At 33.9% G+C, this 23,445-nt stretch overlaps 1 protein-coding gene and 1 non-coding gene across 2 annotated transcripts in view; one reads left to right on the top strand and one right to left on the bottom strand.

Annotated features, from left to right (window-relative positions):
• The window catches only part of LOC118194841 (uncharacterized), a 35,426-nt gene that overhangs the window by 2,772 nt on the left and 9,209 nt on the right, over nucleotides 1–23,445 (top strand). The window contains exons 2-4 of the mRNA XM_035366053.2: nucleotides 11,904–12,009; nucleotides 17,023–17,197; nucleotides 21,672–21,838. Of these exons, the coding sequence (XP_035221944.2) occupies nucleotides 11,904–12,009; nucleotides 17,023–17,197; nucleotides 21,672–21,838 (448 nt within the window). The remainder of the gene's footprint in view (nucleotides 1–11,903; nucleotides 12,010–17,022; nucleotides 17,198–21,671; nucleotides 21,839–23,445) is intronic.
• Nucleotides 5,837–5,910, bottom strand: TRNAV-GAC (transfer RNA valine (anticodon GAC)). The gene has a single exon. It is a non-coding gene; the product is annotated as a tRNA-Val (tRNA).

The raw sequence follows: 23,445 nt of genomic DNA on the forward strand, positions 1-23,445 counted from the left end.
AAATCTTAATTTGGAATACAAGTTTAAATGCAAGAATTATTTCAATTGGTACAAATAGCTTTCTCAGAAATTATGTAAAACCGTAGTGCTTTATTTCGCTAGGGCATTCTCATTACAATTGATGAATTTAACCCTTGATTTTGCCTTTTCTATATTTTCGCCTTCGGGTGAGCGGTGTGATTGCATCCTAATTGACTTAATTATCGCGAATGGTCTTAGGGCATAAAATTTAATTATCTTCGTAAACATTCTATGTAAATGCCAGTATTGAAAGAAACAATCAATCTGGTAAGAAATGTCTGCGACTTGTTTTGAAAATGAGGCGTAAAGGTTACCAGCGAAGATATTCCGTTTATTCCGTATTCTTCGCTCTTAAAACACACAAAATTCAATTCAGCAGCAATATATCACAAAATATTTTAAAACAGCATATCTTTAGAATCTCCCATACACAGTCTTGCGCGCTGGAGATAATTTTTTTTTTTCGCACAGTGTTGCCATTGCTCGCTTTGAAATCGTTCACTTTGTTAATAAAAAATTTGTTAAAATTTTACAAAATTTTAAATAGATAATAAATTCGAAATTCAAATTTCGGGCTTCTAAGTGCCCACGTTCGCTTGGAGGACTACGTTTCTTAAAATTTGATGGTTCTAGGTACTGTTGTTTCTTCACAATGAGAGAAACATTCAGGTATTCATTCAGATTCTTCATTATTTAGTTTCTTTAAATATAATACGTGGCGATACTATTTGGTGGCAATAGTTCGAAAAGTGAATCGACGTAAAATGCCGTTTTGAAATTAATACCCCTTGTAACGCCTTTCGAGCTAAATATATTTGAAGTGTGTGTTTCAACATTTAACGTATTAACTGAAATTTTTTATTACCGCAGATGGTAACCAGCCAGTAATGACATTCTGATATTTAACACACGAATAAAGTCTTGTCTAGTTGTTGCAACCACGCATAATTATAATTTATGTGTTTTAGAAAATTGGTAAGTTATTAAAATAAAGGCTGGCCACTATTTTATTAGTATGGCATATTACGAATAACATGAGCTATTACAATATTTGTGAAATGTAAATTTTTCCTTATCTCGCACAGTCTTGAGAATCATATCAGCATTGCTCCAGTCTCCATCATCCATTTCAGTACACATTTCTGCCAGTTATCATCTGCAATTCTTTCTTTCCTCTTCCCCCTTTGCTAGTGTCCATACAATGAAATTACACATCATTTGTAATCATGAGCATATTTTAAAATTCTCACACAAATAAGAAGATGAATTTAAATACAATAAAATTAATTAGTTAGAGGATCATATTTACTTTATATTGATGCTTGAAGAATTGTATGTGGTAGTATCAGTGAAACTCATATCTACTGGATATCGCAATATCGAAATTACAGATATTAGTTACTCAAGTACTACTCTTTGATGCAAAGCCATGCTAAGGGTGTAGAAGTAGAGACAATCAAAATTATATAAAAAACAAACAAACAAAGAAAAATCTGAAAGGTTTCAGATTTTAACGGTTGCCCAAAAGGGTTTTATTTTTTCTACTTTTTTGTTGATGTTGTTGCACTCACTCCTGCTAACCCGTTTCTTTTTGTCTTTTTAGCTTTATTAAAAACTGTATCATTTTCTTTGCACTTACGCCATATACAATTCAACAGCAGAATTACAAAAATTTTAAAAGCAGCATATGTTTAGAGTTCCCGATTACCGTATTTGACGGCATATAAGACGCACTTTTTTTCCTAAATTTGGTCTCAAAAAAGTTACCTGCGTCTTATATGTGAAGGATACAGTCTTATACGTGAAGGTAATTGCATTCAATAATTGTTTATTTGGCTTTTACGAAACGTGAGAACTAAAAAAAACCACGCTATTGAAACTTTTTTTCCTTGTGTATGGCCGTCTAAATAAGGGTGCGTCTTATATGCTGTCAAATACGGTAAGTGTTTTGTGTTGGCATAAATTTTTCTGTTTTCTTTCCAGTCTTTTCTCAGTTTTTTTTCCAGTCTTTTCTCAGTTTATCACATCAATATACAGTTTTCTTACTAAGATGGCTTGAAAAACTTTTTTTTTTGTTTTGTTTTTATTATTAACGTTTTCGAGTTAAATTTATTTATTAAATATTATATCACTTACGCCACATAAAATTCAGTTGAATAGCAAAATGACAAAATTAAAAAAGTGTATCTTTAGAATTTCCGCTACATAGTCTCGAGCGCTGGAGATTAAAATGTTTTAATCCGTACAGTGTTGCCACTGCTGGTTTTCAAGTTGCTGAGTTTGTTAAAAGTTCATTAAAGTTTTGCAAAACATGAAACATAAAATTCGAGGTTCAAAATTCGGCCTTCATGTGCCCATCTTACGCTATTCAAAATTGGATGGCTCTAGGTACTGTCGTTTTTTCATAGCGCGAGAAACATGCATACATTTATGCCAATTATTCATCATTTAATTTCTTTAAAAGTGATACAGGCCGAATTCGAAAAGTGATTTGGACATTTCACAGATTTCCTTTTCAGACAGAAAATGATACACGCCGCTAAATCCTGCTTTGGGACTAATAGCCCATTCGGGTTAACGCCGCTTTGTGCTAATAGATTAAATATTGCAGTGGAAGTTCGATAATCCTGCAGCCAATGATCAGGCATAGCCGATAATCTGACAGAACTTTCACAATATGCTTGCCGTAAGATTATTCTACAGCATTTCATTTGGCAATGTTCGAAAATTCTTGCAAATTGGGGGAAAAAAAAAATTAATCACTTGTGCATCATTTAAGTGACAATATCATAGTTCCAAATGTATTGAATCCATAAGTAGCAAAACAAATGCAGCGAGGCAAGAATAAGAATACTATTTAACAAAGATCACTTAACATAAAGCTTGTGGAGCTATTACAATATTTGTGAAATGTCAATTTTTCCTTATCTCGCACATTCTTGAGAATCATATCAGCATTGCTCCAGTCTCCATCAACCATTTCAGTACGCATTTCTGCAAGTTATCATCTACAATTCCCCCTTTCCTTCTTCGTATTCCTAAGCTCTGAGGAGAAAACCTGTTAGAATTTTTCTTTCTTTTCGTTCCCTTTCGCCGCTCTTTACCATTCTTTTTTCTCCTCCCAAAAAAGGCTAAAAGCCCCCTTTTAAAACTCCCGACTTAATTAAAAGCTATCTTCTAATGCAAACGCGCTTCATATAATCTTAATAGGTCAAATCTATCACCTCTCAGTTTTTCGGACCAATTAAAGCTACGCAGCAAGTAAAATTATGCACTGCAATTTTTCCTTGTTTCACCCAATGAAGCCGGATAACGGATTTATCTCACTTTCGCGTCGTGGGAAATCTTTATACTTGACAGAAAGTGTCTGAAAAAAATTATAGCCTAGTAGACAGTCTGTCTACCTTTTGTTTCATTTACAAAGTCCAAGAGCTATTTAAACTCTAAAATGGCGTGATGCTTCAAATCGCGCCTTTTTTCAAAGCTACCGTTATCGCTGACCTTCCTACAACGAATTTGTTTAGTACATTTTCTATTTCCCCTAAATTTTAGTTCTTCTTGCTATTTTGACAATCAGCGCAAAGAAACCTTTTCTTTCAAAGCAATAATGTCCTTCCTCAAACATCTCCTGCGGTTTGCTTTACTCATTAAGGTAGCAGCAGGCATTTTGTCTTTCTCTGTAGCAGATGCAAAAGGCATACGGATCTTTTATTTACAATATAATTGTTAATTATCCGTACGCCGTTAGGATCCGTACGTTGGGCTCCTTTGTTAAACAATTTTACCGGCGCCCGCATCTTACCGCTCATTCCCCAAGTTTTTTCGACATTCTTGTGAAGGAATTGAACAGCAGTTAGAATTAGCCCATATAACTCTACATAGCACTTTTGTTGTACTGTGAAAGTGATAAAAATATTTATGTGGACAAAATTTCACAATTTTTGAGACTTAGCTTTTGAAACTGTCAGCAAGTTTCTGTTTGACATAAAAGTTTTTGTTTTGAAGTCAATGAACAATCTTACGGAATTTAACGGAAAAAGAAAATCCTTATCTTATACTAGATAAGAATGTAATAAAGCTGCTGCACTGTGAAATACACGAATATTTTATCTAACCTTTAACTGTACACGCTCACATAAGACAAGTACAATTAATAAAATTACCTGGATCAATAGACATATTTATAACTTTGTAAAGTGAAAAATTACAAAATAATAATGCGTAGGAATTGTTAAAATTAAAAATTAATTTTTGAAAGCACTCAACTGATGTTTGTAAACAATCCATTACCTGAATTTTTTCAGATAGCCTATCTCTTGACAGAGTACTCAATAACATTCTCTTGATGCTGACTGTGATATGAGGAGAGGAGGATTATGTCAATCCAAGGCGAATAGTCAAAATAAAAATTTGTCTTATCTCCAAAATTGATAAATATTTGCTGTGGTTGGAAGATTTCAAGTTTCGAATTATTATCCTGAACTCTCTGTACGTAAAATATTGCATATTATAATGTTATTAAAATCAGCGCTTAGTTTCTAAAATTAGCAGTACAAAAATGAGTGAATAAAGTAACTAACAAAATAGTAAAATATTTAGTAACAAAAATAATAAACTAATAAGGAAAATAATAGTCAACTAATTAATTAATTAAAATTCAATGAAATGTAAAGCGATAAATAAAAATTCAATAAATTATTAAATTAATGGTAAATAGTTAAATAATATAATAAAATACTGGGCCTTGTCTTATTTGGGTCATTAGCTAGTATTACAATTTCACTTAAAAACTAGGAAATAGCTCAGCCAGGCTCCAGCTGATTTAAGCCCTGAATATACAGTATAATGCATTCCTTCAAGGGGTGATAGAAACAAAGACCATCTTCTTCCCAGCACAACAATTAAAAAAGTTGAAACAGTTAACGATCACTAATGAGAATAGATAGAATGCTGTAACAAAACACGGAGGAAATTTTAAAGCAGTGTGTGAACATATGAAAGTAATCAGAGAAGAACGCAACATTTTTCTGATCACACTCTTGCAAATATAATTCCAGTTGTCAAGCAGAATGTGACAGAGAAAAAAGAATCTCATTAATTTGAGGGTTAGTTGAGAGCAAAGTAGCAAGTGCTGATTTTCGTTTGGTTGCATCATTCCAAAAAGTCCGCAGGTACTCTTTTCCGCTGAAAGACATTAAGGGTTGTTCCCACTGATGTTTATCTGAGCTAACGAACACAACTAACGTAGTCGACCCATCTCCAAAACGAGTTTTTTCCCATAGGGCAGCAAGTTTAAAAATCTGAACTGCTGGCACAGCGGAGCTAGTCGACACATGGAATCGACTAAACCACAGTGGGAACGGTGCTTTAGTGTTTTAAAGAAAAATTTCCCCAATTTCATAAAGCTGTTGCACTTCCAGGAGAAATAAGTCTTTGACAGGTGGGTGAGGGCTTTTTTTTCCTAAAAATGTCAACATCCATTCAAGGGTTTGTTTCCCAGAAAAGGAGAGGCAAGTATTCAGAAATTAGGATCGATTTTTAATTTTATTATTGAATTAAAATTTTTGAGATCAAAAGAATTTTCTGTTAAAAATTATGGCTCGGTTACATGAAAATAGTACCGGATCCCCTCTGATTTAGGAATCCGGTGCTCTCGTACCAGAGGAACATTCCTAAAACATATGGAATTTTTTATGCAATTATATTACACAATTTATTTTAGAACTACTAAAAAAGGATTGTAGAGACATTAGGATTTTTTTTTTTTTTTGGAAGCAGGCAAGGTGAAAAATTAGCAACCACAAGATGAAAAATTAACCTTCGCCGGGAATCGAACCACGGACCTCTGGAATGTCGGTCCAGCGTGCAGAACCACTGCACCACGAAAGCACGCTAGGAAAGCGGGAGATATACCTTATAGGATGGATATAAATGCCACATCTCCACTTGGCTTCTAGAACTAGTAATTAATGTACCAAAGTGCGTTTTGGGCTTGTAATTACTAAAAACGTTCATTACAAATAAGGAGGGGAGGGTATGTATAATATATTGCATTTGCAATCCGTGATAAAATTTATGAATTATGAATCAGAAATAACATTTATGAAAATAATTAATTAATTAATTAATTAAAAAAATAAATCACATTTTTTCCACAAAATGGTAAGAAGCCGTTGTTTTGTAAGTGAGAGGATCTATTAAATTTAGTTTGTTTACCAAATTTTTCATAAAATGAATTGTAGTACTCTGGAATTTGTAAAAGATTCTGAATTTAAATGTAATATTCAGTAAGATGAATGTTAACATTTAAAAACTTCAGTGACATTTCCCTAAGACGACCATCCCGAGGTACCAGAAGGTTTTGGTCTTCTTTGACGGTGGTCTCACTAAAAACAGAGGTTTTTTAATTATGAATTGAATTATTTTCTCAGAAATGCTGGTCACTTTCTGAGCTAATCATAGCCGTCAGTGTACGCCAACAAGGCAAAACACTAAACCTCGTTTGAGTTAACCAAATTTGCACAACAGCTCAATGAACTGCAAGTATGGAGGTCGCCCACGACAAGTATCATATCATCTGGATCAGAGCGGTTAATGTTTGGTTTTCTATAACATTTGAAAAGACAACGGATTTATCTCAGCAGGTTAGTTCATTTAAACTCTTTGTTATAACATATCCAAAACAACGAGTGTAGTAGACTGTTCATATTGTGCAATATACAGATCATATTTCCTTGTCGGAACGTATTCGATAGGAACAGATGTATATTGAGCATCTTTGGAAGATACAATTATGCACGTATGTTTTATATAAATAAATTAAACATACTTACATAAAGTAAGTAAGTTACATAATAAAAACATACTTACATAAAGTAAGTATGTTTTTATTTCGATACTCGTAGTTCAGTGTTTAGTACTGCAGGAGGCGTAACAAATGTACAATACCCTCTCCTGGAATGGAACCCTGGACATAGGAAATACGTGTCTAGTGTGCTTCCAGTTACACCACGAAGGCATGTCAAAAGGAAGGAGAAAATACCCTATAGTATCTACCAAAAATATCCGAAGCATCAAATGTTGACAAAATGTGAGCCAGGTCCGCCAGTGATTAGAATATGCTGCCTTGTAATTTATTCTAAAAGAGTATTTCTCAAACGTTTCTTAAGTGGGGACTACTTCTACAGATTACAATGTTTTGTGAATAACTTTACTCTTTTTTCCTTTGAAAGCAATTTTTTTAGCATTTGTTATTACCAGCACACTTATATTTTTAAAATGGTATTAATTAAAATTCATTTGATTTTCTATTGGTATCAGAAGAAAATTGATATTCATTTTTAATAATTCAAGATAATTAGAATTTGTCTAATTTTTATCTTATTAACTAACAATTAAATAAATATTAGTACTCCATTAATATGCCTGCCGATTCTTGCACATCTCATTCGTGCTTAGAACTTTCGTGCTGGTTATGTTCGAGACTGGAACATGTATCAAGTCGATTTCTACGCTTTGTTTTTACTTGAGTTAGTGTTAAAACGCCCCTTTTTCACACATATATGCAAAAACTGAATTATAATGTTTAAAACACTTCTATACGGTTCACTACGTTCCGTTTTCACTACTAATGAGGTCCATAAGTTAACCATTCTTTCTGCCAGGAATTTCATTTCAAATCTAGGGAGATTCTAGTGTTCAATTCTCATGTTCTACACTCCTGTCTGAATTTATCTTTACAACTCGAAAATAATGGTATCCCATGAAATATCCAATCTATACAATCTATGTTTGCAGGGAATGTATGAAAGATACATCTAATTAGCATCATCCAATCAAAAGTGATCAAACAGTATCTGGATATGCAAATCAAAGAGTTGCGTCTATTGCTCGGCAAATGCTTTTCTCAATGTAAATATGAGTTGAAATATAGCTTTTGATTTCAGCGTGTGAGATCTCAAAACAGTTTGTTATGGCTTTGAATTATCATTTGGAAGAATCTGTGACGGGATGAATCATCGGCCGTTTAGAAGCACGGCAAACAATCATGGAAGCAGTGACATGTGTGAATACTTCAAGACAGACAATCTGTAAGTTATGAAACAATTTCAGAACTCTGAAACTGCTGTAAGGAGGTCTGAAGTTCAACTGCGTCATACTCTGAATATTGATGAAGTTTATGACATCCAGCAACTCCTTCGATTTGCCGTGCAGATCGAGAAGTATAAGCCAAGATTCACTGTGTATCAATGTTACAACTGCCAAAAAATTGGACATTCATCTGATAACTGCAAACTTCCCCCCCAAGTGTGTGAAATGTGCTAAAAACCACATCTCTGCGGAGTGTGATCGTAAAAAGACTGACGAACCTACCTGCAGCAACTGCTCAAAAAACCACGTTAGTTCCTATCGTGGTTGCGAGTACTTTCGGAAATTTACGAAAAATCCTCATCCTTCACGTACAAGACCAGGCGTGAGTTATGCTGACGCGGCTAAATCCCAAATTCCCCCTGTGCCTCTAACTCCTAAAGAAACTGATGATACCCAGCCTCAACTGATTCAAGACATCGGTTACCCTGAGAAAGAAAGTGATTTTAAATCTATATTGGACCTTATGAACATTTTCAAACAGATACAAGAAATTTTCAGTAACGACTGCATTAGAAAGTTTGTTGCAGCTTTCAAAGAAAATCATCACCACCTTCAAGCAGCCCCTAGCAACCCCGAAAAACTACTAATTCTGATGAACATCTTTCAACTAGCAAGCGACTAAATTTTTCACCGTACAACTCTTTTTATCCAGGATCATGAAGCCTTATTGCAGCGTTAGCGCCGATAAGTTAAGCAGCAGGCAGCAGGGACAGGACTTGGGTGGGTGACCACCTGAGAACTCTCCCGTGCTCCGCCCACCTCGTTCTCTATTCGTCCTTACGGGAGCACCGCGGCTACTGGCTGGCGGATAACTTTTCCTCCGCGACTTATTCCAGAAAGCATTTTCAGCTATGCATTATTGTCTGGGCATGTTATTTGTCCCTACCCATGCTAATCTTGTTTCTTTTATCATACACTGTTCTCTCTTTTAGGAACTACCTATGCTATGGTAAATCAGAAGCTCGAAAATCGCCATCACATGTTATTCTGGGATAGCGCAACCGCGCGGGGGCCCGTTTATTGCGAACTGCGTTCGCCTGAGTCGTCTGAACAAGGTCGTAAGCAAACAACAGCTGTTTCTCAGGACAATAACCCTCCCCCCCCTCGTAACAGGAAGTCTATTGCTCGGCAGTTAAGTTCAGTGCCAATGGAACTGTTGTATCACGGTAAACTGCATACAAAAGGCTTAAAGAAAAAGGTCTTTATGCCAGAAAAGCCAAAGATATGTGTTTCACTGTCTTCACAACAAAAGAGGGATTGTTTTAATTGATGCAAAGAATATCAGAACTGGAGTAAATACCAATGGTCCCATGTTCTTCTTATTGCTGAATTGGGGTTTAAACATCTGATTTTACCAGTCTACACTTGGAGGGAGTAAGAAACGCGAAATCTCCTTCCGAACATTTATGGAACATGACAGTTTCGATAATGCAGCTGTTATGGTATGGAGAGGAAAATGACCGATAGATATAAGGTCCTACAGGTAAAATCTCATGATCTTAACTCGCTAGAGAACTTATGGAACTACCTTGGGAAAGCAGTTGCACGGAGGTATCATTCTCTTAGAGGTGTAAGTGCTCTGAAGACCACACTGCTGGAGCAGTGGAACTTAATTCCCCAAACAGTGGTTAAGAACATTAAACGCGAGCATGAAAACATATATATGATATGTGTGTACAAGTCTGAGGAGATCACATTTAATATTGAATTTATAAGCGTCAACTTTTCTAGAGTTATTCTTTTTTAGAACCAAATTCTTGTGATATATTATTATCATTTTTATTGTTTCATGCTACAGTTTTATATCATATGTAGTGCTCTTAAATTTTTCTTTCGTATTCACGTGTTATGATGCGTATCATTCGCTACAAATTCATGAAGTTATAATTTATAATTTCTGAGAAATCCGCGATTTCATGCATGTAAAATAATTTTAGATATAAGTGTATTTCATTCAGTGTCAGTTTGTTATTTTCAGTATCGCAATTAAAAGATCGCGAACCCATAAAAATTCATTGTACTCACCACTTAAAAAATAAATTTCAAATTGTGACATCAGACTTACGAAATGCAAACATATGTCCATTGCATAATTCTTTCCCAGTAACGATTATATTTTCTACTGAAAAAGATTCTAAGGTGAGAAATAATAAACAACCCACAAACCAAGTTTCCTCTCAAGCCCCTTTATATTCTAAGGGGCCCTGAGAACAGTAAAAAAATTACCTTGTAGATAGAAAATTAATTCATTTTGTTTTGTGAGTGCATCTGGAAGACAGTCATTGTTCTTAGGCACATGTCATCGCAAGAAATTATGTATTAATTATTACATAATTAATACATAATTCATAATTATAATTAATACATATTCGTCAGTTTCGTTTAGAAATCTCAGGACGTTTTGAAAATCTAGCAGGACCCAAAGACAGCTTTTAAAGACCACTTATAATCCGCCAACCACAGATTGAAAAATACTGCTATAAATTATAGTTTCTCAAAGTGGGTATTCGACAGCATCGCTCACCAATGGGCTTTGAGGAGCCTTATGGAGTGTACATTACAGAAAACCCAGAAAAACAGCACAGAGTCATTGAGAAGCAAGTGGGAAATAAAAACATATTTGCCAAATTTGGTTACTCAGAAACTTCTGGATTTTGGAAATAGTATAATCATCACAAGAATTAAGCCAAATATGTTAGTCGATTGTTCACGCAAACAGTTTCAAATTTTAAGTAGTTTCACTCTTTCCTTCCCCTTGCAATGGATTGGAGGTTTAAAAATTATCAGTTTTATATTCTAAAACGTGATCACGAAATCCATACTTACAGTGATATCTAGTACGCTTAAGTACCGGGTTCATATAAAATATACCAGCTCACCTGCTGTGATAGGATCCTGTGCGTGTTTAGCAGATTTATTTATTTCCTACTGCTATTTTTTTCTATATTCCTTTCAATTAATTTAATGCAATGTAAATACAATAAATGCCTATAAGGTTTTAGTTTCTTTTAGCCAGATGGACTGATTAAACACACATCATTGCTGCAAGGGAAGAAGGCATTGAGCAAAATAAACCTCGCAAAGGGGCCAATGGACAAAAAAAAAGATTGGGAAATTATGCTTATTTAGTACAATAATCATTAACGTGATTAAACTAATCACTTTGATATGCGATTTCTGTGATAGATGATACATTTATTTTTAATTAATTTTATCTTTAATTAAATTAAATTTACTTAGATTTCAATGATAATATCTTATGCTACAACGGAAGCTTCAGCCTCTTGTAAATCGAATGTATTCCTTCTATCTGATTGGTTCGAATTACTCATAAGTAAATTAGAAACTAAATTAATGTTAATGCATTATTTTTCATGTCAACCATCATTTTTCGTGTTGATGTTCAATGAAAGAGTTGAGATTAAGCATGTTTTAATCACACATCTTTAAAAATAGAAAAAAAGGGGGAATGTTTAAAAAAGATTTTATTTATCTGGTAAGCAAATTAATAACTGCACAACCATATCTTAGAACGAAGAATAAAAGAAAACAAAACGCTGGAGAACGATAACGTCATAAATTACATTAAGAATGGTAAAGCCAGTTTTTGTGATAAAAAGACTTATTTTTTTTTATCAGTAACGTTGCAACGTTGTTTATCAGCAACGTTTATGTTTTGGTTGGTCGTTGCATGCAAAATTATTGACAAAAATATATTCTTTTGTTTTCAGTGTCAAATAATACATTAAATTCGTCCTCTCATTGTGAAAGAAATAGTAATGAATCTACTTCAAGCCATACAGAATTCACTGATGGAAGATTGTTTTCAGCTGAAGAGTAAGTTTTTCGAATTTTATTGCGTTTGTTAACATATAATAAAAGGATAGTATATAACTTTATATAATATAGTGTAGAATATTACGTAATATATAGGGTGTTCACAAATTTTTTTAACCATTTTGATTTTCAATAATTGAATTTAAATATTAATTTTAAAATACGAACGTGACTGGCATCAAATTGGAGAAAGGTTTAATTATCATCTGCAGCATTAAAAATATTCTTTTCTTTAAAATATCGCTGGAAAATAAACAATGGATCGAAGGCTATATTTTTGCGCTGTCCGAAGAGATATACTGTTATTAAATTATTAAAAAAACATGTTAAAACATGGTTTTAATATTTCTACACGTAAAATAAGTGCCATAATTAATATGGAAAGAAAAAAAGGTCAATGTTTACACCTGCTGCACGCATTAACTGGGAGCTCTTTTATTTGGTGACGCCGCACTGAAGATGAAATTCAGCGAGAATTCGAATGAAATTTTAGCTAACTGCACGATCTACTTTTCACTTTTGCGAAAGTTTTCATATCACATTTCTGCAAAGCCCATAGTGGCATAGTGGGAAATGAAACAGCGGTTTCTCTTGCTAGTTCAGTTACTAACCCAACAAGTGAAATTTTCAAGATTCTATGGCCAAAATCTTTCTTGAGAAAAAAATTGAAGAACTGAGAAGTAAAAATCACAAGAAGAGTGGGACCATTCTTAACAACGCAAACGTCTTCATAAAATAATCCGGAAAGTAAAAAATGCTATCAAATTCCAATAATCCGTAGAATCAAGACTATCTTACAGGACACGGCCTCTTCACCCTATATTTTAAGCCAGAAACATTTCCAATATAGGGATAGGCATTTGGGGGAATAGATTCAATATGACAAAAGATCACAACGGCAGAAATCCACCAACAAATACGCAAGCATTCAAAAAATATATCATAAAAGCAAAGTAACCAAAAAACAAAAACAAAATATACAAAGTAATTCAATACCCTCGTGTACAATCTGCACAGGTAAGTCACAAAATATACAAAGTAATTCAATACCCTCAGAGCATGGGTACAGACTGCACGGGTAAGTCACAAAGAAGACAGCAATATAACGAAACAAATATTTCAAATTAACAAATATGTGATTAAATTATATACAAATGATTAACATGTTTTGTTTTGTTTTATTAACATGATTAACATGTATACAAAATTAAAGTTTCAGTGAAATGATGGGTGCGGCTGGACTCCTGCACTCGGATGTTGTGCTCCATAGGCTCCTGGTGTTTCGCGGGATGGCGCCTTGGAATCGGGTGCGCGCTAGTGCGCGGGCCTGGCGCTCAGCTCTCTTGGGCTCCCTGATCAGTGTCGTTTCTAACATTAGCTAGACTCAGCGATACTTCAATCACCAATGGTACTACAGGGGTGGTGGCCAGCTTCATGTTCTAATGTGATGTTACATTTCTGCATTACATTTATACGGAAAAGGCTTACTTTAATGGTGCAGTTTTATTCGAATACTAGTAGCAAAATAATAATTGTGAAATCAAATTTAAGACTGCTTTTTACCGAAACTACGTGAACACAATTTAGAAATTAGAAAATTAGAAATATATAATTAGAAGGGTAGTACTTTCAGATCACCTTCCGAAATAGAGCAGGAGCAACCAAATGTTCTTATGTCTGATAAATAGATTTTTTTTTTGGGGGGGGGTCATATGCTTTCAATAAAATAAAATAAAATAAAAATAGATAAATAAGTTAACAAATTTTCAAAATTAACCCATTTTCTCATGATCTGGAACTCTAACGTCAATTTTTCGTTTCGTTGGCTTTTACCAGGATGTAAATGAAATAAGAGTATTTAAGACAGAATTCTCGAAAGCTTAGACAGATAGCTTTTGAAGAATATTTCTTATGCAGGTGAGTGCATAGTACATTTAAGAGCGCATAGTTACTAATATGAAATTTACCACTCTAAATGTGTAGAAATGAAAATTAGAAAAGTTCATTTTTAATAAAATGTGCATTGGCTATTATTATCGAACATCTTTTTCATATAGACTGCAATAAAAAATGCTGGCTTCCGTTGTTTACATATATGGTAATGCTCATATTTGATCCAACTTCGCACTGAAAACTTTCACAAGAAATCCACGATGCTTTGATTATTTTGTACAGGAAATCGCGTGGCAAAACATTTTCAACCAACTTGATTAAAGCGTGGCAAAGTACACGTGAAAAGAGAGAAATATTACTGGTAGCTCATTGATCCCTTCTAGAAGCCAGGCCTTAGGTGGTGATACAGATGTGCACTTACGAAATATGATAACCGGTGTTAGTGAGTTGCGCACTTAGTAATTTTATTCAATTCTTGTTAGGCTGTTTGCATTTTATTCTGCAGCATCTAATTAATTTAAACTTTAAGTTCACTTTTCTATTAGCTGATATCCCCTAAACTTCAGAGATTTAAACTGTAAATACTAGTTATGTATTTGTTCAGCTTAAAGGTTTAAATAAAAAGGTTATTTGAACCTTCTTAGGACTCAACTGTTATTTACATAGACGGGGCGATAATTCGCCTGTCTATCTTATACTAGGGATTAAAAACTAATTACAGAATGAAACCCTACATGCTGACTTCCTTTATTAGGAGCTTCACTTACTTGCACCGCTTGTTGCTAAGCCACTAAAATAAAACTTGTTAATTTATTTAAGTTTTTAAAATTTTCATTGATTTAGTTAAGGATATTCTGAAACAGCCCTTTTTTCTAATAGAAGCTTTCAAATGAAACAAAATAAACACGATGAAGCAACTAAGTAAGAATCGTCATAACATGAGTAAATTTTAAGGTCAGGCGTTTCGAATATTAGATAGAATCTCCTTCTGCTGCAATGAAGATGATGGAAAAGCAACGAATGGCCTGCATGAGAATAATAGAGGATTTCGAGTATGTTCTAAGTAAATGACAGAAAAGGAAGCGATTGGTATCATCTGTTGATCGAAAAGACAAAGAAAAGTAAAGAGTTCTTGAAAATCTAACGTTAAAGAGGGATCAAAATATTTTTCTGAATGCCAAACGACGTCTGAAAATCTAGTTCGTAAACACAAAACATTTTTTTTAATAGTTTTGGCTGCATACACACGCACATACACACAAAATCTCTTGTCGTTTTGTCCCGTGCGAGTTCTCGTGGTGCAATTAGTAGTACTTTCTGTTAACAAATCGGAAGATTCGAATTCCTAGGAAAGCATAGCTGCTTTTTTGGTTTCGATAAAAGTCTAATAGGTATACAAATTATGCGAGGAATACTAAAAGAAGCGAATTCACGTTGTTTATAGGCTTAGTGTTCTGTTTTTAATTTTAAGGCAAGTTTTTATGCATACAGAAATTGATTCGTTCTTTTATTTTAATTGAAATAGAGAATGGGCAGTGTATTTAGGCATTAAAATGACTTCATAGTGTAATTTTTGTGTTTCATATTTTATTTATCGCACGGACGTGTATTATTCTTAAGTTGTGAAAAATTGTATTTTAATTTAAAGAAATATAAATGTTTTTAAGTTTATGTTTGCATAATCTTGGTTGAATTAAATTTAGATAAATAATAATAATAATAATAATAATAAAGTAGCTTGCATGCTTTACAATAAACGAGTGCTTTGTCTACAGGAAAACGGCAGCCCTATTAGTCCGATATTTAGACTATTGTCTCAATTCATCCGGTAGTTAAAAGTCTTCTGTAAATAAAAATTAGTTTCAAAAATATTATTTGTACATTTGTATTATTCTTTGCTATTTATTGTTTAACTGTGAATTCTGAACACACTATGAGCTCAAATAGGTATGTTCGATCTAGACCAGTTTGTTTATGGAACAAGGTATAGTGCTCGAGATCATTCACTCTATTTAATAATTTACTCTATCAATACTTTAGAAATACTTTAGAAATAGTTTCTGAAGATAAGAGATTAAGTAAAGCGAATTTCTATGGAGATTATTATGAAAAATAATAGATCAATATATTTTTTTTCAAAATGGAGATTTTAATCGTAGAATCTTATAGAATTCGCGTTCTTAAAACACTTTGTTATACATATATGTGTCAGAAGATATTGCAAATATGTAAGTATATCAAAGAAACAGGGCAATCTATAAAAGCATATGATTTGAGCATTAAATATTATTCTAGAAAGTTTTTGCATTCTTATGTTACCTTCAGAGGTGCCCTTTTCTAGTTAGCATTCCTACTGGATGTGTTGAAACTTTTGACTAACAAAGAAAACTATCTGCTTTCCAAGAAACTATCTAAAGAAAACTATCTGCTTTTTGACTAACAAACGAAACTATTTGCTTTGAAGATGTGGCCAGTAAAGCTGCCATCCCAGTTTTAAATCCAGCATATATTTTCTTTTTCATCTCAAGCATCTTTGGCCTCAGGTGATAAATTTTACAGATTATGACATACCTAACACTACTACCTAGGAGTCTAACTATTCGTGTATACAGCTTTGCTCGTAGTCCAGCTCCCATCCCGCTGCATTACCACTTGTAAGACATGTGCAACTTTGCGATTGAGGTATAGAATGACTCAAAGCTCATAGATATATTACTTTTCTCAGTCCTTCGTTGCAACTATTGCGTGTGTCCAATACTACTTGATTCTGCAAAATAAGACGGATGACCCCCAAATGGGGGTTGCAGGGGATAGCTAAGTGCAATATTTTGCACCTACTATTTTGTTTACATGCTTGAACACCCTTGAAAGTTTCGAGATCATTAGCATTGGGAAGTACGATGGCTTTCTTTGTTAGTGCCATGATCATGGTCTTACAATGAGTGGCCAGTATATTTAATTCATCGCGTTAAGCGTGATATTTAATAACAAAAATTTTAAACAAAACGAGGATTTTATACAAAAGTTACTAAACTAATAAAGTTATTTGAAAAGACTTTCTCTCAACAAGTTTTATATGAACAATTTTAGTAATACAAAACACATTTTTTTTTTTCAAAGAACATGGGATCTTGATCAAAGAACCGAAAGTTTCTTAGTTGTGGAGTGTCCTTCGGAAGATGATGTAGAAAGCAAATTTATGAATGCTGCCGAGAAATGTAGTGAAGCCATGAATCTTGTTATCAGAAAACGTGAAATACTGCTAATGGATTTAAAGAAAACTCTTGAAAGAAAGGTACTGTATTATTATTATAAGACCTCAGATGATGTTATAAGATAAAAAAAAAATATATGTACTCTGTCCCCAAAAGTCCTTCCCCGGCCTTTATTTTAGCAACCGTATGCTTTGGTTGGTTTATTTGATAATGGGAGAGCACTCAAGGGCTATTTACTTAAGGGGAGGGATGCCTTCGTGGAGGACGTTTTAAATGACAGTGGCTCGTATACACATTACGTATAGGGAAAACCACGAAAACGTTTATGCAGCTACCTTTTCCCCGATATTCGAACCGCAGACCGAATTGCCAGCGTTCAGCGACTTTACCACTCGCCCGGTGGCAAGCCTTAATTTATCAAGCATTGGTCGTAGACATATACTTCCAGTGACAAAAATGTTTTAAATTATGAAAAGATTCATGTGTTGGAATTTTTAGAGAAATTATTTTTGTAAAAAATATGATATCCAGCTTTTTATACGGACCTCCAATCCCTTAGAAAAGTTTTATATTCCTTATAAAAATGAAATGCAAAAAGTGCGACACCCGTATGATAAATTTGACCGTGATACTTGATATTAAAAATCGATATCATATTCATAAATTCAAGGGCCGCAAATATATTGAAGAGAGTAATGTTTAAATTGTAACTAACTAAAATATAAAATACTTTAGAAATAGTTTCTGAAGATAAGAGATTAAGTAAAGCGAATTTCTATGGAGATTATTATGAAAAATAATAGATAAATATAATTATTTTAAAAATGGAGATTTTAATCGTAGAATCTTATAGAATTCGTGTTCTAAAAACACTTTGTATTGGCACATAGCCAACTCGTAAAATTTGCATTAATTAAAAGTGAAAAACATTTGTAATTTAGTCAGTTTTCTATACGGTTACCAGATTATGAAGTATAAAAGCTATATGAAAATATTCATAACATACTTTTAAACTTTGAAACTTAAAAATTACTTGTGTGAAAGTTCTGTCAGAATACTGAATGTAATAAAGTTGTAAATTAATACTTTAAATGCCAATGTTTTGCCTTATTTCCATTTAACCCGCGGTATCCGATTTCACCGATACATTGGCGGCCGGAGATTTGTGTAGAATTTGAGAGAAGAATATAATTTTTAAATTATATATCATCACTCATAGTCTGAACGAAAAGTATATTATCGTTCACAAATTCTGTTGGTTGAATTAAAGCAAACGCAGGGAATGAAGGAAACGAAGACGCCGACTTCCTTGCGAAAGCTGCAGCTACTACTACTGATTTCGAAGATATCAAATTAAAATGGTTTAAGTCATACCTAAAAAAAAGAGGTGCACAAAAAAATCATATTTGGCAGAACAAATGAAACTCTATTCACCAAGGCAGGAGAATACATGAACTAATCAAAGTAATAAACGGGAAAAGATATCTCAGTAACTCCCGTTTAAATTAATTTATATCTGGACATGGGCCCTTCCCCATTTATTACTACGGCAGAAATATGTCTTCCTCAGCCAACTGTATTTTTGGCGAAAGAAGAAAACATGAAAAGTGCAAAAGAGGTAAAAGAGATGGTCAATAGATGGCAAGATCGAGAGCGTGAAAAGCCCCTGTAGGCTCATGGAAGTAGGTATCCTATCCATTCTTGAGGAGACAAAGAGAATGATCTTCAGTCATTAGCTCGATTTGTCTGCTTCGAGGCAGATCACTACTATGACCGTTAACGTCGCTCATTAAAACAAAAGTTTCAGGCATTTGCTCTATTAAACCGTCCAAGTACCTTTGATCAATGTGGACATTTGGAGGCAAATAAACAGAACAAACTGAAACCAGGGTCCTTATATTTATTTGGATGACAACAACTTGGAGGCTTGTAATTAAAGGAAATTAATTGCTCGGGTAGTCTGATGAGGCGAGGAGCTCTACTCCTCCGCAGGCACGTTCACCTACAAGATTGTCTTTCCTGAAAATTAAGAACCTTCTAAGTTTAGTTTTTTTTTTTCTGGTTTCAGTAGAGTCTCCTGCAATGCCAAAATCACAGGATGATGCAAATTAATCAGGTCTTTGATGCTATAAAGAATTTGGTGGAAATCGCCATAATTCCAAGAAAAGAGGGTGGCTATTATGTGTGATTTTGTCTTTCCTGTGCTGCGTTTTGATTTTACGTGGAAGTAGGTTCTTCGGAATGTTACATTCCTCTTCCACCTCCATCTCTGAGTTAAGATGATCAGAGCTAATAGCTTGAAAAGAGCTGACTCTAATGTTTCTATGAGGTTTTGATATTTTCTCTTTTTCTTTGTTTTCATTAAGATGTTCTTTCGCTTTATTATATTCTCCTGTTACTATTGAGTGTTTTTGTTTCTGTGCTATATTTGGTTGTACATTTTGGATTGCCTGTTTATATTGTATGTTTATCGTCTGGGTGTCTATGGATTTGACCGATTTAACTGCGTTTGCGTAATATACTATTTGTTGAGAATGTGACTCTGTTACTAATTTTCTCGCCTCTGTATAAGGAATGTTTCAGGTTATTTTAATATTTTGCACCTCATTCTCGGACTTGCATTTTGGGCAAAGTCGACAGTGCTCTATTTTGCAATTAATACATAGTGGGATGGCACTGAAATTATCGCTGCCATGGCCTTCCTCAGAGCAACGTGCACATATGAGTTTGCCACGACTGGAGACCATCAATAGAGCAGCTACACCATCATTTCGACTTTCAGCTTTTGTATTCTATCTACCATCCGCTATCAGGGCATTTATTTGAAATAAAATTTTACAAAGTTACAATGGTTGTACTATATACATATGGCATACAGAAACAGATTATTCAGGTCTTGTGGTGTTTACATAGATGGCAATGTTTACAATAAAACTCATTAACATAGCATTTAGAGAATTGTTACATATGTTGAAAATTTATGTTCATAGATTTTTATATATTAATTTTGAAGAACAACCAAATTATATAATATAAAATATCATTGTACATTCCAAAGAATTTAGACATATATAATTTAGAAATAATTAAGCCAAATAAAAACAATGAGAAAAAACAGTAAATGCAGTAGAATACACATAAAATAAATTTTGAAAAAACGTAGACGAAATAAATATTATGGATATGCTAGAAGTAAATAATAAACAAAATAAAAAAAATATTAAAAATCTTATAGTTAATAATCTTCTAATTAATAATCTTATACTTAAGGAATAATCTTATAGTTATGAGAAAAGAAGCATTAGGTAAGTATTATAATTAATATAAGAAAAGGAGTATTATAAATTTATTGAAGAAAATATATTTAAGGTAAGTGCTAAGAGAAGGAGGTGAATAGATAGTAAATTGAAAAGTGAAAGACTTGGGAAAGATGATTAATATTGAACCACTGTTTTATAAATGTTGAAAATATTATAAAATAAAAACATTGTATTGAAAATATTATAATAAAAATGTTACAAATGTTGTTCGAGTGGGTAGAAGCGTTGGCGAAAACGTCGTAAGGGGTTAGGTATGTAAGGTCATATAGGGCAGCGCAAATACCCGGCCTTAATACTTTTTCGCAAATCAGGTGAACTGAAGGTCAGGATTACTTGTTTCGTATTTATCAACTGACCTTCTTTACTCATCTCGATCCGCCTTGCAGTATATACATTCTGATCGAACAGCTCTGAGACAATTTAGATATAACGCCCCGACTGTAATTTAATGATTTGTGTTTTGACACATTAACGTTGACTTGCACAAGATTTACCAGTTAAAATGCAGGGTAGCCGATTGAACTTGAGAAAGTATTTCGATTAGAAGATCTTCAGAGCGCAGCCGTTTTACTGTCTTTGGCTCACCATTCCTCCTGGAGGTAGACTGGGAGGAATCCCGGCGTTCTGGCTAGATCAATACCTAAATAGATTCACTGAGGAAAAATTAATAGTCTTCACAGTGACTAGAACCATCGTCTATACAGTGGTAGGTTCAGTCTCGGTAGGGAGCTTATGATACAGTCTTGTCTGCCCCTTGATTGCGGGGCTAGATATTTAGAAATCGAAGACTGTCCCTGGGTGTTTGGCTGCCCTTGGTCAATACTGGGCGAAGGTTGATGTCTTTACCATGACTTTTTCCTCTTTGTGGTGGAAGTCTAGACGTTCACCTTTGACTCTTGTACTTAACGCAGACTGTGTGAAACGAAAGTGTCCCCCCCTGGGTTGACCCTAGGTTCTTCCTCCTTGGACGATTTCTAGCGGTTGGAGCATTTAACTGTGTATGAAAGCTTTGAGCTTGTCAGTCTGGGTGTCCTTTCCTCATAGCATACTGTATTTGATTCCCCAATAGTGCTTTATATATATTTTTAAATCAGAAGTGGTGGCATATTTTGAAGAACTCGAAACAAAATTACAAAAGGGTTTGTAAATTGAGACAAATTTAACAGGGCTCGTACGATCTCCTTAAAGCTCACCACTTCATAAAATTCTGGAAGATAATTTACGCCATTTTCAGGCTGACACATCATTCAGTGTAGTGAAGCAGAAGATGGCTCTCGTACATGCAAGCACAGAGGAATCCTTTCAGAAAATGATGAAAGAGCTTAATGGAACTCTAAGCAGAGTAGGAAAAAGCCATGAAGAGATTCAAGAATATGTCGATCACTGCGAAGATAAGGATAAGTAATATTTTATTCTGTCATATTTATATAGTTATTTAGGCATTCATAAAATTTCTAAGATTTTATAAATCTTTTTTTTATAGAATCCTTTTTTATAAATCTTTTTTGCGAAATTTAGGAGATTGTAATTAATACAGCAATTTAGTGATATAAACATAAAACAGTGGTGACCAATAGGAGCTCCATGGGGCACATTTGGCCCATAGATAGCTTTTTTAATGTCTCCTTCAAGCAACAAATAAGTTACAGTGAAACCCTTCGTAACGAGTAACTTTAAAATAGACTAGTAATTTTTTAAACGCAAATAAATATTGGTATTCAAAATCATTTATTTATCTGCGAACAACCATCCCGTGTTTTCTCATAATTTACACAACACTTCTTGAAGATTATCATCTCCAGTAAAGACAAAAATCGTCTGGTGGTCATCTTAGGAAGTTTTCAGTGTATTGTGTTTCTTTGAGAACTACTCTTATATGCGCCGTCAGGTCGCCAAATTTCTCGCCAAATATTTTTGGCGAGAAACTCCACGGTGCCACATCACTATCTAAATTTTTTGTCTACATTTCAAACTTTAAGTCTAAAATATCTCCAAAAACGCAGTTTTCGCTCGTACAAAAACCACGTTTTTAACACACAATTTAAGCTAAAAATCCGAAACAAAAACAAAAATATTAGTTAGCAAAAACGTGAAGTTTCTAACCAAAAATATTTGACAAAAATCCATGTACACAGCGATATGTTTTAAAGTAAAAAAAAAAAAATCTACGAATTGCACAATATAGGCAGCGAAGGAATCTACGAACTACGCACACCTCGCTTTAATAAATTAACATAACAACAATAAATTTCAAAGAATACCATGTACACAGCATTCTGTTTGAACTTAAAAAACATCTACGAATTGCACAATCTAGGTATTGCGCACAAATCAACAAAATAAACTAAAATAAATTACAAATAATTAAAAAAACAACAATACCAACAGAAATTCATAGTAAAAAACAATGAGCATAACATTCTACAAAATAAAAACAATAAAAGAAAAAGCACTTACAATAATAGATGTTTCTTCGGACAGCAGAACGTAACATGGCGCCACGTACTCTCTATGGTAATTTATACGACAGCCAGACTCGATATCCACAAAATTCATACTATGGTTCACAAATAAATGTTCAAAACCTTCTTTTCCTAAATCCTTGTAAGATTTCCAGCCATCCGAAAAAATAGTTGTACAAGGCTCAATCCACCCTTTAATAATAATAATTTACTTCTATCATGCACAGCCACTAAAAATAATCTCCCAGACTCTCTTGCAATCACCTCTTTCATTGCAACATAGGCCATTTCAAAACACGCACGACACGAACCATGGAGCAATTAAACCACTCCAGCAAAAGAGTTTTCAACGTCAAAAGGGTTGCCGTACAACACGTAATCGCGCGAAAAACCAGCGCAGAACACATATCGCCACATTTGGTGATCTTAGGGCGCATATAAGAGTTGAGTCCTTCTTTGTTATTTTATTACCTATTATGGATTTTCTCATGAGGGTATATTCTCATATTTTTTCCGATAATGTAGCGTATATTTTTTAGGTATTGT

Source organism: Stegodyphus dumicola, chromosome 8 (genome assembly GCF_044657685.1).
Source record: "Stegodyphus dumicola isolate Sdum_Otavi_A_Nest chromosome 8, ASM4465768v1".
Classification (NCBI taxonomy): domain Eukaryota; kingdom Metazoa; phylum Arthropoda; class Arachnida; order Araneae; family Eresidae; genus Stegodyphus; species Stegodyphus dumicola.